Here is a 14945-nt window from a genome sequence, read left to right as displayed (position 1 = left end):
CCTAAGTCAACTTGATTAATAGCCATTAATGGACTTCTCCTCCAAGAACTTATCCAAACCTTTTTTGAACCCAGCTACACTAACTGCACTAACCACATCCTTTAGCAACAAATTCCAGAGCTTTATTGTTCGTTGAGTGAAAAAGAACTTTCTCCGATTAGTTTTAAATGTGCTACTTGCTAACTTCATGGAATTCCCTAGTCCTTCTATTATTCGAAAGTGTAAATAACCGAGTCACACCTACTCGTTCAAGACCTCTCATGATCTTAAAGAACTCTATCATATCCCCCCTCAGCCGTCTCTTCTCCAAGCTGAACAGTCCCTTCTGACTAGCCCCTCCCTGCCCATGTGCGCATTTACTAGCTGGGTGTGGACCTCCACAGGCACCGCACACATGCCTGAACTTACAGCTCGGGAACAAGCATGTGGCCTTAATAAAACGCCAGCAGACATCAGATCCTCCTCCCACACCTTTGCTAGTGTTCCCGGATGCTCGAAAGGATCCTGACCCTCCCCCTCCTGCTCCCACATTCACCCACCCCGATTGCCCCGCTCCTATCCCTTACCCCCCTTTTATGTTTCCTGCGCTCTTATTTGTTATTTCGGTGAGCCATAAATTGATATCCTGAGTTCCCCATGACATGAACCTATTTCCTGTCATTTTGTCCCGGAACTTCTCATCATAGTTGAGCCATGTCCAACCTTCGTAGTCCTAAAATGCCCCAAGTATGCTGTCAGCATACTCTAACAAAGACCCATATTGAACTGGCTTGTAATGTCCCACCACGCTTGCCATCCTTAAAAAAAACCTCTCACTCAGTTAAGGATATTTTTAGAAACCTTGGGCCCATGAGAGCCCTTTTTATCTTTCTTTTTACCTTTCTTTCTGTCCTTCTCCTCCCTCCTTCTACCTTTCAGCAGGTGAAAAACGTTCACATATTTCTGCTTGCGAATTCGCCTCCTCAACTTCCTTGGCACTTCCTCCTAAAGTTCAGACAGGGATGCCAATGCCAGGTGCCCCATATCTTGCCTCGGCCATAACCCTCCCCCCCCCCCCCCCCCCCCCCCTCTGTTGTCCCGCATCTGATCCTCTGGTTGTCGGACTCCGAACTGGAATCTGAATCACAGCTCGATCGCCTAGCCCGCTTTTTTCCTTTCCTTTCTTTCCCCCCCTGCCTCTTGTCACTCTTTGTGTCCAACTCACCAGTTCTAGCCCTATCAACGCTCACAGATCTTCACGCTGTATCCTCCTCCGCTCCTGATCTCTCGCTCCTTCCTCTGCCTCCCACCGAACACCTATCATCACGTTCCATCCTTGCTCCTTGGATGTATGTACCCGGAAAGACCACATTCTCTGCATCTGCAAAAACAGGAACACCATCAGCAGCCCAGCTCCTCTGCAAATTTCTCATGCTTTGTCTGCCTGCCAGACCTCTGTAACCGTCCCGCCCCATGCTCGCCCCAATCTGCTGACTAGTACCCTCCCCAGCCTCCATATCCCTAAATCAGCTGGCATCTCCCCAAACCACACCGGGCAACCTCTCTCCTCGCTCCATCCCCAAAAACCATTGTATCCCACCATGCCCTGCAGGGGTCTGCTGTCCTGCATACCTGCTAAACTAACTTTCTTTCCTAGCCTGGTAGGCTCCGCAGGCACGTCTTCCTCGCTCCTCACTCCCTTCTTGGGTCCGCTGCCACGCTTTTCGACCTCCACCAACGCTGCCGGAAGGCCGCTCTCTGCCTTTCTGGATCCTTTGGCACCTTTTTTCGCCTCCTTCCTCTTGCTTTTGGATTTGCCAGCCCTGTTGCCTGCGGACTCTAAACTGCACCATGGCAGCCCGCTCCCTAATCCAAAAAGCCCTCCTGTATCGTCTACTGCTGCATAATCCCTCCTGCAGGAGGAACCTCGTACCGCTCGGGCTTGGCCTTGTTCCTGCCCTTACAAACCGCACCCTTTCCCGCTCCGACAGTGACATCCAAATGGGTTGGGGGGGGGGGCTGCAGGAGGCGCAGAGGGGGGGGGGGCGCACAACCGGCAAAGGAGAAGGAGGCAAGGTAAATTCCTCACCTGGGAGCAGCGAGATCTCAGGGCAATCTCCCATCGACCCCGTAGAGGAGGGAGAAGCAGGCACCCCAAAGCCTCGGGACCGCTTTCGCCGGACATGGACGGCGAACGCAAAAAAACGTTGGGTGAGGAGGCCAGGATCAGTGCCCGAAGGGGCTGAAACTGCCATGATAGGAGCACAAGGCACCACCGAGGCAGAGGCCAGCTTACGAGGGCCCACCCCCTTACCACGACAATGCATACTGCCCACTCTACCCTGCCTTTCTTCACAATCTTCCTCTCCCAGCACCGCACCAGTTATTATGCTGCTTCCTCTAATTATATATATTTTATTTATTTATGTTTTTATAAATGCAGTCCCTCACTTAAGTTTGCTCACACCACGCGACGACGAGCCAGCACAGCTTACCCCTCAGCCTGCCGTGAGCATTTGTCCCAGAATCGCTACGGCACCGGCAGGCTGAGGTACCAACTACCAATAGGAACGCAGCGATTTGAATCGCTGCGTTCCTTTCCTTCCCGTGCTCAACTCGCGCCCCCTCCCCCCCCGCGTCACGTCTGCCGCTGCGCGCCTGCCTCCGTGATTACCCTCTGCGGCACTGGACAAGCCTGCACCGCCGATCATATAAAGACAGAAAAAGAATAACCTGCCCATCCAGTCTTTCTAATTATTCTGTTCACAATCCTAAGGATACATCCCAGCTGCCAACCACAGAGTGCAACTGCCTGCAAGATATCTCTCCTTATTCAGGATGTTTTTTTTTTTTTTTTTTTGTCTTCCTACTCACTACTCCACCGTTTTGGATAGATGAGCATACAAGATCTCCTCTTAGTTCTCTCCCGCATCCTGCCTTTCTCATGCCTAACCACAAAACGTCAATAATCTAGATAGGGCAACAACCTTGCTAGCACTGCTGACTAATATCTGACCGCCTGTTTCTGTACAGCATGCCAGACAGACTCAGCAACTTGAGTGCTTCGTGTTTGCTAGGTCTTCTGGTCATTAAAATAAATGCAGCCTTCCAGAAATGTACCCAGCTGCTAATTTGATTCTATCATCACAGCTTTATCTAAATAGCTGTCATTACTAGTTAACCTCTGCATACCCTGCCAGATAGATCCAGCTATGTGACCACCTGTGTCTGCAAGGGCTTCTGTTTATTACAGTACTTACAGCTACCAGACACACCCAGCTAGTCAATTGTACCATCACAGCCTGCTAAACAAATCTAGCCAAATGATTGCCTGGGTTCCACTAGGACTAGTAAAATTTTATATTGACATTTCATATTAACCTTTTTGTCATTCATTCTGGCAGTTGTTAAATCATTTTAGTATAGCACTATATAGACTTAATACCTGCCACTAGGTCACACTTTCTTCTGACTCTTCACATTTAACAATCAAGGATCCTCAGTGCTTACCCCAGGCTCTCATAAACTCTATAACTGTTTTATCCTTAATCATCCTCTCAGGGATGGCATTTGATGTACTGTACTAATTTATGTTTTAGTAGTTTTTTGTTGACTCTGCTAACTGACTGTGACAGGCCACTGCCAGTGACCTCTGTCAGACTGCCCAAAAACAGCCTGGACAAGAACTTCCGTCTCTATTTCTTCGCAGAAAATATAATTCTGTGCACTTGAGTCGCTAGAGTTAGTCCAGACATATACATCAGGCCAGTGGTTCTCAACCTTTTTTTGGCCGGGACACACCTGACAAATGGTTCTCACATGCGTGACACACTGAACATGTGACCATCACGGGGCTAAATGTAAACATGCACGCTGCATCCACAGGAATCCCCCTCAACCCCCAGCAATGAGTGCAGAGCAGATCTAGGGCATTACCCGTACAACTCACCATACAAAAAAGATATTCTGGTTCTGATGACATCTCAGTAAAAGCAAAACAACTCCCTTTACTACCAGGCACAATAGCCTTCCTTATGAAAAGACAGTAATTTACCCCTAATGCATATCCTATTGAGAAAACACAACAAATAAGATTGATACAAATGCCTATATGCTAGTAAAATACCTCACCTCAGTCACACAGCCAGAACTGACCTTCACCAAGTACAGAAAAACCATAAATTATAAATATGGAGACAGAAACTGGAATGGAAAACCAAAAAAGCCACTCTGCATGCAGTGCGAACCTGGAGAAATGGAAAGAGAAATATAGCACCTAACATACTCCCAGGATCTGCACAAAATGACACCTGTATTATGGAACACATGCAAACAGTAACAACCCTATCTAAGAAACACAACTATTAAACCAGGCCCTAAACACTAATACATTTCCTATTGGGAAAACAGAATAAGCCAAGCTGCTACAGAGCCCCACACAGAAATAATTGTAAAGTTATACCAAAAATGTTTCAAAACAGCTGCTGAACAGAATAATATTCAATTAAACACTCATAAAAATTATTAAAACATGTCCAAATATCAATAAAATATTTCAAAACAGCAGACATCGCATAATACCCAATAATTAAAATGGCAGTAAATCAAGAAAAATAAATTTAAAAAGCCACCTTTACTTACCCTCTCCAGCAACTCTCCTACTCCTTTCCCTTCCAGGTCAATAGCACTCACCAGAAGCAGCAAGGGCTGCTGAAGCTCTGTCCTCAATCTTCTTCCTTAGCGCCCACAACCAGTCATTCACAACACACACACCCCAATTAGACCCATGACCAGTCTTGGTCTCTTTCACACCAGTCATCTTCCTGACCAGTCTCTCTCTCACACAGAAACACATCACCTTCCTGACCAGTCTCGCTCTCTCAATCACACACAAAAGCTCTCACACCCCCACAGACAAGCTCTCACCCAAGCACCCATTCACACCCCCCCACACAAGCTCTCACCCAGGCTTCCATTCACACCTACAGACACAAGCTCTTACCCAAGCAACCATTCACATCAGCTCTCATCCAGGCTTCCATTCACACCCACACAAGCTCTCATCCATTCACACCCACAGACACAAGCTCTCACCCATGCACCCATTCACAGCCTCAGATACAAGCTCTCACCCAGGCACCCATTCACACCCCCACACACACACACTAGCTCTCACCCAAGCACCCATTCACACCCACAAGCTCTCACCCAGGCTTCCATTTACACCTACACACACAAGTTCTCACCCATTCATACCCACAGACACAAGCTCTCACCCATGCATCCATCACACCCACGGACATAAGCTCTCACCCAGGCACCCATTCACACCTTCAGACACAAGCTCTCAACCAGGCACCCATTCACACCCACAGACACAAGCTCTCACCCAGGCACCCATTCACACCCTCAGACACAAGCTGTTACCCAGGCACCCATTCACACCCTCAGACACAAGCTCTCACCCATGCATCCATTCACACCCACAGATAAAAGCTCTCACCCAGGCACCCATTCACACCTTCAGACACAAGCTCTCAACCAGGCACCCATTCACACCCACAGACACAAGCTCTCACCCAGGCACCCATTCACACACAAACACACCAGTTCTCACCAAAAACAACTTCTTCCTTCACTGCAGGGATGGGCTCCAGTTCCTCCGCGGCTTTAATCCGGCGGGCCTTCTTTTTTCAGCGCCACGGGAATGGGCGCCTCAGACAGGGGTCGGGTTTCCTCTTCGCCGCTAGGGGTCGGGTTTTCCTCTTCACCGCTATACGGATGGGCTCCCGTAGCAGCCTTGCACCGTCGGGGTCGGGTTTTCCTCTTCACCACTACGGGGATGGGCTCCCGTAGCGGCCTTGCTTCGTCGGGGTTCTACACTGCCATTCCTCCCACCTCACTCCCGGGCTATGCCGTGCCTGCCTCACCGGCCAATCAAAAGCTTCCTCCCTTCTTCCTACTCCCACTGGCAGGTAGAAGGGAGGAGGCTTCCGATTGGCCTGCGCGGGGGAAGGCAGAATGAAGGAGGCTTCCCATTGGGCAGTGGGGGTTGGAAGAAAGGAAGCTTTCAAGTGGCCCACGGGGGCTGGAAAAAGGGAGAAGGAAAGTACAACGGGGCAGTGGGACACCTGGAGACTCGACACACCTGCCGGTGTTTGGCGACACACTGGTGTGTCGCGACACACCGGTTGAGAAGCGCTGCATCAGGCAATTAAAACAGCCTGGCATAAACTCTGTGTAACCACCAAACTACCCTTTTCTGTTGTGTAGTATCACAGTGCTAGTCCCAAGCTGTAGATTTTCCAATTCTCTTACAGCAGTATCTCCTCCTGAAGTTGTAGCTCTTGGTCTTCCATTGTCCTTTTCTGCCCATTCTTGTTTTTCAGGCTACAGTCTCCCCGTCAACAGAGACTCTGTTCAAAGTAAATCCTTAATTAGCCTTATCTAGATTCCCCAGTTAATCTCACATTAGTATACTATTGATTCCTTACTTCTGACTGGCATTCCTCATGGCATTTAGCAGTCCATTTCAGCCATTTTTGGGTTTTCCAGTCACTTTTTTCTCAGATTTTTTTCTTTGTATGGTTTTGCTGAATCTGTTTATCTCACTGTGTCATAAAAGCATTCCAGCAGCTTCAAATTCAACCCCAAGTACAAATAGAAACATCCATCACCAACCATCATGAGGTTTGTTGCAAATGTTTGGATAGGGCTAGGATGACTCGGGCTGTAGCAAAGATATCGCCCTGAGTGGTTTGGCCCTAGAAGATCAAGTTCCTTGCCTGCCTTGTTGAGAAAGAGAAGGCTAGTTTCACGAAGCTGGTGCCAAAGGCTCAATGCACGAACCAAGATGCTATAGCAAGCGCTGGTACGGAAGTCATCATGCCAAAGAAGCCCTTGACCACTTTGGCTTCTTGATTTGGGAAACACCACATAATGTAATTCCTTTTGGTCAGAAAGTAGACTCCCAAATATTGTATCCAGGCAGGTGAGGAATTCAAAGGGTTAGAAAATGGAAAAGCTCATGCCTCTGATCCTCTGGGATGGGATTTTGAAATTTTATGTCTCTGAGAAGAAGCATTATCAGAATACTATGCTTAATCTCACATAGCATTCTACTAGATTATATATAATACAATATTGGCAGACCATTTTGGAAGGAGCCTAGAAATCCATCTAGTTTCTGTCTCAAGAAAAATAGATGGAATTCTTCAACCTGTTTGAGATTGGTGAGGAGTGCCAAAATCACTTGGTCTGTATAACATATGATGTTTTTGAGATGGCATTGAAAGCCTATGCTATGAGAATTGATGTCCGTTGGATCTCATGGTTGCAGACTTCAGGTTAGAACAGACATGCAGGAAAAGCTTGCTGATATATCATTAAATGGGGGGGGAGGGGGGGTAATCTCTTCAGAAATAAGTTCAAAGAGGTGATGGATCTTGTGAAGGACTACCTCAGCATATTTCAGACCTAGCCACTTCCATTTCCAAACTACCTTGCACATGTTTTGGAAGTCAGTTTTTCCTGAGAAGAAACACTTTTCTTCCACCAGTTGCCCAGAAAACAGGGCTCAAGACCTGGCCATTGCAAGCAGAAAATCTATAAGTCCTAAATGGCCATCAGCCAAAATCTGGTAGGGCTGGACTTTGGGGGTGGGCAAACTAGGCAGTTGCCCAGAGCACCAGGAGCTGGGGAGTGCCCTGGGCATTGCCAACATTATCCATCACACAGCACCTTGGCCACAGCAGATCCTGTCTCAGCCAAAGAGGGGGGGTTTCACCCAGGGACCCATTTACCCAAAATCCAGCCCTGAAACCTGGGATGGGTTTTTGACCAAGTTTAGAGCAGATAACTACTATTTCAGTCTTGGTTCCGGAGGACCTTCCTGTAAGTGAGAAACTGAGGTTTTTGTAAACCATTGGCCTGTTTTAACCTCACATGCCAAGGTCCTTCCAATAATAAGGGACAGATAGAAATTACATCTATTGATGATTCCTCCCAGAAATACTTTAGTGCTGTCAGTATCAGGATTTGCCCAGACTGGAAATCCTCTCTCTCCTGCAGACCAAAATAATCAAGCTTGAAAGAGGGCAGGAAATTATTGCAGGTACATCTTAGTCCCCAAGAAAACAGGCGATTCCAACCCATCTCAGATAGAAGGGCTTTGAACAAATTCCTGAAAAAGGAAAGTTCAAGACTTCTCTTAAGCTCCATATTTGCCCCTGGGGGAAGGGACATTGCAGGAGTTCAGGTCAGGTCTGCAGTGAAGAGTACATGCAAAGATTTGAAAATCAAATCTCCACAAGTACTTGTACTCCCTATCTCTGGGTACCCCATTTTTACCCACAATGAAGGTGGACAATTTTCAAAAGTCCATTTTAAGCATGTAAAAAATGTGAAAATCACCTTCCTTATGCATATTTTAATGAGGCAGATATTGCATTCCACATCATGGACATGTATAAAATCCTTCATTATATGTGCATTATCAGCCTATTTATCTCTGTCTGAGCTCTTGAGGAGATTCTTTCTAAACTCAGGATAATGTAAAAGATGTTTGCTTGACCCTCCCAAATAGTTATTTGCCACAGATTCCCTGCGAACCTTTAAATTGGTGAATCACCCCTTTTGTAATTTATTATTGATGTCAAAATGCTTTTCCATCAGATGCTTAAGGTATTGCATAATTGTTTAACTTACACTACAAAAATGTAATATAAATTAACAAGATGTAACATACAATGTATGATGATATAAGCAAAGTAAACACAGCAAATTATAAAATTGCAATAGGTAAAGAAATTCCCTTTATGACAAATTAAAGTTTTGTACCAAAATATATTTTATAACTGTTTTGGTACCATAATCAAAATCCTTTATAGTCAGGGTCCCTAGTCTCCTGCAATTTCATGGCTGCAGGAAGGGTCACAGAATCTACCCCTTCTCGCTGAACTTTCGGGTCTGTGTGGAATCAACATTGGGAGACCAGGGAGCCAGGTCTTATGCAGGGGAGATGAGCTCTGATGTCTTATTTGCTGGCACCGTTTTCAGCCCAAAACTTCCTGATTCTTATCCTTTCCTTCTCGCTGTCTCCCCCCACCCTCCCTTCCGGGCATACATCACGAAGGAGGAGAAAGTGAACGAAAGTTCATCAGACAGCGTCTTCCTCCTCCTCTGACGGCCTTGCCAAATGCTGCTTTTAACTGCAGATACTGTTCAGCTGCTATTGAAAGCTGTAGTTGGGCCAGCTGGCAGAGGAAAATGCTGCCATTCACCACCACCTCTGTGCAGCTGGACTAGCACTATGCTGGCAGGGGGGAAGGGAATAAGAGAGGTTGGTAATAGGGAAGGGTTAAGGGGGAAAAAGTTGTGTGAAACAGGAAGGGGAGAAAATAAAGTTGTAGTGTGATAATCAGGGAAAAGATAGACAGGAGGTATCCACGCAGGAGACAGCTGACTCCCACAGTAATCCCCAGGAGGGTATAGGCAGGGCACAAAAAAATTAGAAGTCCCAGGAAGCCTGTTAAAGCTCTGAAGATGCACAAGGAGAGGGCGGAGTAAACAGCGCACACATATAGGTGAATATCAACAAAGTAATGTGTGGCAAAGAGTTATGCTGAGCAATAACAGTTAACAGAATCATTTTTATTTTTACATAAGCACACATCAATTGTGCACATTTCTCAGGTGGCCTAGACGGAGCACATCTAGCTTTGCACAGAAAAGGTATTGTTTTTCATATTGGCGGTAGACAGCAGGCCTACCGTTCTTGCGTGTACACACAAAACCATGCACCCGGAATTCTATGATATGCAGCATGTAAAGCTAAATGATGGTAAGCACTCGTGAATCATGCCTATAGTCCAACCATAACCTACTCGTTTACAGTGCCTGTTCCATGCAGCACAGCTCCCACATTCACTGGCCATTTTGTTTAGCTGCACAACCACCCTCCATGACTTTCCAAGGGTCAGTGCCAGGCATCATTGTGGGTAAGCAGCTCAACCCCTAAACACTGCATTATGTGCCCTACTCCAATTACTTCTTGGTAAACGCTTTGTGTGGGGATCAGTCAAGGTGAGAGAAACAGCCAAATGTGCAGAATAACATTCAAGTTTTCCAGCATACATGATGTGTCACCATGGCCACCTGCACACCTCTGCCCCTTAATGAACAGTAGGTTAAAATTTAGCACTTAAAGGTGTTAGACCATTCCTACCACTGTCCATATGCAGCCCTGTCAGAGGCTCATCCTCTCCAGAGGGCAACCACTCCATCATAGTTGTGCAAAAGGTGACTGTGCTAAATTTAGGAACACACAGCCTGCTAAGGTATATTGGAATTGAGGCCCAAGGAAGCTAGGTCCAAAAGCCATACCTCCCTTACACAGCGAGTGATCAAGCCACACCCACAAAGTCTGTTACCGAGTGTCATATTCACTTATGTTAGTAGTAGGGACTACATGCTGCAGTCCCTGCACGTACACATGTACAAGGCCTATGTTCCAGCAATGTTTGCCATTAAACCAAAAACAGGTGTGTGTCAACTTCCTGTAATAGGTCATTAGTCGATGTGACTCCTTCATCCACAAACATTCTCTACAGCTACCAAAGGAAACACTTCTGTGACTGCCATATATCACCCCTACTTACTGCAAGATTGTGACATGGGCCCCTGAATGGCTTAAACGGCACAAAATGCCTGCTTGCCAAGATGGCTACACCTAAAGGACGGACCCAGAAAACAAGAAGGTAGGCGATCTAAAAAAAGCCGATAGGAAAACACAAAGGATTAGATGCCCAAGTCTTTTTCAATCTTTATTACAGTGGAGACGTATATTTTAAAATACCCGACTCAGGCCGAGTTTCGCCGTCCATATGACGGCCTCAGGGGCCTAGACTCTCATTGAGAATTCGGACCATAGATAAAGCATCAAGCTTTGAAATCAATCTCATTTAAACCAGTCCGTAATGGGAGCAAGTCTTAAGTGCTCTGAACGAGTCACAATCTTGTGGGCTCTAGTCAAATGACAGTGCCTTCACTCCTCAAAACAAACATGTAGTCTCCACATACCTAAGCTTAGGTTTAAATGAGATTGATTTCAAAGCTTGATGCTTTATCTATGGTCCGAATTCTCAATGAGAGACTAAGCCCCTGAGGCAGCCGTCATATGGACGGCGAAACTCGGCCTGAGTCGGGTATTTTAAAATATACGTCTGCACTGCAATAAAGATTGAAAAAGACTTGGGCATCTAATCCTTTGTGTTTTCCTACACCTAAAGGACATAATCAATCATGGCAAACACATCACATCTCTGGGAACAGTAGCTCTATACAATGAGCACGGAGTGGTGGTTACTCTGGAGGCAGCCTGTACGCTCATAATCTGTTCACCTGACCACACAAGGTCAACAGAGAATGCAGTACACAGAGGACTGCATGAACTGTGTAGGACCAGAGCAGGGCACCTCACTAATGACAATACAAATGTGTAACATCATTTACTCATGAGCATACAGGCCGGCCTCAATATTGCCAAAGAGGGCCGATTGCCTAAGTATAAAGGAATCATGCGCCGCTCCTGGGTATCTGGCCACCATGTCCAGGATGTGCATTTGAGCATCACAGACCACTTGCATGTTGAGGGAGTGGAAGAGCTTTCTGTTGTGGTACGTCTCCTCCCTCTGACAGAGTGGAATGATGGCCACGTGAGTACAGTCAATAGCTCCAATGAGATTGGGAAAGTGTGCAAAGGCATAGAAACCTCTCTTCAAGTTCATCAAGTCCTGCCTGATATGAGGAAATTTTATCTATGGATTAATGCGGTCAGTACCAGCTTTGATGACCTGTTCTAGACTGTGTAAGAATATTCTTTGGGACTTTACCCCCGCGACCCCTACTGTGTTTTGGAAGGAGCCACTTGCCGTGAAATGGAGGGCGGCCAAGAGTTTGAGGCCAGGGATGGTGTGGGATCTTGTGGTGACAGGATCCAGAATCCCCTTGGATGTCTTCATATAATTCCAGGATTGCCCAAGAGCTGAGATGATACCTGCTTACCACTAAGTCCTCAGGCATGCTCAGCAAGGATGTTCGTGGCAGAAAGATACACTCCCTGTATCTCCTGGGCTGTGGCCAGGTGCGTACATGCTGCTGGCCTGGGGCCTGAGCCCGTGGCAGCGGAGCCTCTGCCTGCGCTGCTGGCACTTCCCTTGGATGTCTTGGAAGTGGCCTTGGCTTTTGCTCTGGTTGTCCTTCTTCCACGTCTGTTGAGTCATGAAATGTGCTTGTACAAGTACACTTAACAGTGAGAAAATGGTGTTAGGAACGTAGACCTGGTAAAAACAGGCTTTTTTATTGGTCCAAGAATGCTTGGTAAGTGTGTGGGCATTTTTTTGGAGTGTTTATTGTTCAATAGGTTCTGCAATAATACCACGGACTGCGATAACTCCTGTGATTGGACCGTACCGCCAAGAAAAGAGGTGTAACTATTAGCTGCATTACTGACCCACGATAATGTGCGATACTTATCGCGTGCTGCGCTACCTCTCCCTACTTTACATTTATCCCGCCCCAACTCCTCCCACTTGACTATTAATTTTGCATTAGCATACGCAATTTGCTATAGGTCGTTTTAGCGCACGGCGCAGTAGTATTGCATGCGATACCGCCGTAACATGCGAGATAACGGCCTATCGCAATTTGATAAATGACCCTATATAAGAGAGCCAACTTTTCCCAGGTGGCCTGGCTCCACCCAGGAGACCTGGGACCTAAACAGGAAACAATTAGGCAGGAGGAGGGTTGAGCCTAGGCTTCCGGGTGGTAACCTAGGGATATTAATTAGGGTGGAGCTGAGGTACAGGTGGCTGAAGAAGGTCAACGCTGGGAACAACCAGAGCCAATGGATGTGGAGGTGCCCACAGAAACAGAGGAAAATGGAGAACTCATGGATATCTCAGTCTGAACAGGAATGGTGACACTTAATTGGCCTTGCTGTTACAGTTATCTATGGGCCTGGAAGAAGGACAGCCAACCCCTGCAGCCTTGAGCAATGATGTCTTTTCCACGCTTCTCCAAAAGAAGGCAATACCGTCAGACTGGACTAATTACCTGGCCCTGAGGTAAGCCTGAGGCTGTGACCAAGGGCATAGAAATAAGGTGTCATTCGTTACCCCTTGCTGTCTCCTGCATATAGAGGAGTACAGAGATCCGTCTTAGTGACTGCAAGGAGGCGCCACCCTATGATCCATCACAGGGAGATTGTGTGAAACAGGATGGGGAAAATAAGGAGGAAGGTTATGTGAAATGGGAGGAAGAATTAGAGAAAGATGATGAGGGGACTGTATGAAATAGGAGAGGTTGGGAAGATAAGATGGGGGTTTGTGATACTTTAGAAGGTTTATTGGAAAGGGGTTGGGAGATAGGGAATGTGATCGAGGGACTGGAGAGATGGGGAGTGTGTGATAGGGAGACTGGGGAATCAGGAAGTGTGAGAAGGAGATGCTGGGGAAGGGTGGATGGGTGTGTGTATGTATAGGCAGGTGGGATGGGCACAATAAAAGAACTGGGGTTGAAAGAGGAAAGGAGAAAGAGTATGAGGTGACAGAGGCTAGGGATTGGGGTTTGGAATGTGAGGGGGAGCAGACCTGGGGCCATGGGAGGGACGCTTCACTCTACAAATCTCAGCTCCCTCTTCCCCCAGATCTTGGGAATAAAGGAGGAGGGGAAGGAGATCCTGAAATCTGGGTGTGTGTGGAGGGGAATTGAGATCCATAGAGGAAAGTGTTCCTCCTGTGGCCTCAGGTTCCCCCCCCCCCCCCTCCTAGGTCTTCGTATTTTCCTTCCGCCTCCCCATCAACGATCTTTTCTCCTACTCTTCCATCACATCCTCGCTTTCTTCCACCTCCTCATGCCTGATCTTCCCTACCATTTCTGATCCTCTTTTTCCCTACTTTCTTCTCTTATCATTCCCTTTCCTTATACTCCCTGGTTTCCCCCGTCCTCTCCTCCCTCTGTGACTCTATCCTCCTCCATTCCATATTCCCCTAACCCCTCCTGCCTAACATTTCTTCTCCTCCTGAGATCCCTTTTCCCTCTTTTGAGATCTCCTTTTTCCCCAGCCCCATTCACTAAGACCCCTTTCCCTCTAATAAAGAACAAAATAAATTACTTGGACACACAAATCTCAGAAGATGACTTTGTTTATAAAGTAAAAAAAAAAAAAAAGGACATTAAATTAGAAAAGTATGCAAATTTGCCACAAAATTACTGCAGATTTTTTAAAATTCTGCTACAGAATGTGCTAACTCTTGCCGCAGAATCTTCAAAAATATGCTGCAGGAAACTGGGCTCTTTAATGAATCCTCCATTTAATAATGATTTTTATTTGTTCCCAGTCCATATTTATGAGGAGGAGACCAACATAGTTTACCTGAACAAGCAAATGACTCTTTACTCAGATTTTACTGTTCTCATATTTGTTTCTTACCGTTTTGTATCTTTTCCGGTATTAATTTATAAAACCACTAGAAATATATTCTTTTAACAGTTATTTGTTCAACAGAGTTTGATTGCATTTCTTATATTTTAAAATGTACTGTTGGAGCAATTTAATATAGCAGTTCTTCCTAAGTGAGTTGCACAATATATTTACACATAGCTATCCTAAGTGTACATAACTAATGCTGAAAGATTTTTGCCTAACCCCAATGCACATTGAACAGCTTGTAGGCAGGCTTCATCATTAATGCATGAAATCACATTGTGTTCAGGCATCTGCAGTACCTAGAGTGTACTGGGGTGAATTGAGGACACAGCAGCAGCCTTGTCGCCTTATTTTTCTCTATATCATTGTCTCTTTACTAATTGTTTTCAATACTCTTTCAAATTATGCTTGAAGTCAGATATTATAAGGAATCTGGTGATTACAAGCACACTTGCGGAAATATAAATGTGTGCAT

General features: G+C 46.2%; 1 protein-coding gene across 5 annotated transcripts in view; it reads left to right on the top strand.

Annotated features, from left to right (window-relative positions):
- Nucleotides 1–14945, top strand: part of LOC115095680 (solute carrier family 22 member 15-like) — a 128779-nt gene that overhangs the window by 92543 nt on the left and 21291 nt on the right. For 4 of the 5 annotated variants that reach the window (XR_003857845.1, XM_029609725.1, XM_029609721.1 and 1 more), the window contains one exon: nt 12988–13106. The exons of the other annotated variant lie outside the window; for it this stretch is intronic. Coding sequence is in view for 3 of the 4 variants with exons in the window: in XM_029609725.1 (XP_029465585.1) it covers nt 12988–13106 (119 nt within the window). In the remaining variant the exon portion in view is untranslated. The remainder of the gene's footprint in view (nt 1–12987; nt 13107–14945) is intronic. 5 annotated transcript variants of the gene reach the window in all.

Source organism: Rhinatrema bivittatum, chromosome 7 (genome assembly GCF_901001135.1).
Source record: "Rhinatrema bivittatum chromosome 7, aRhiBiv1.1, whole genome shotgun sequence".
In the NCBI taxonomy this organism is placed as follows: Eukaryota; Metazoa; Chordata; class Amphibia; order Gymnophiona; family Rhinatrematidae; genus Rhinatrema; species Rhinatrema bivittatum.
The sequence above is the reverse complement of the archived record's forward strand: the minus strand, read 5'-3'. Positions and strand labels throughout refer to the sequence as shown.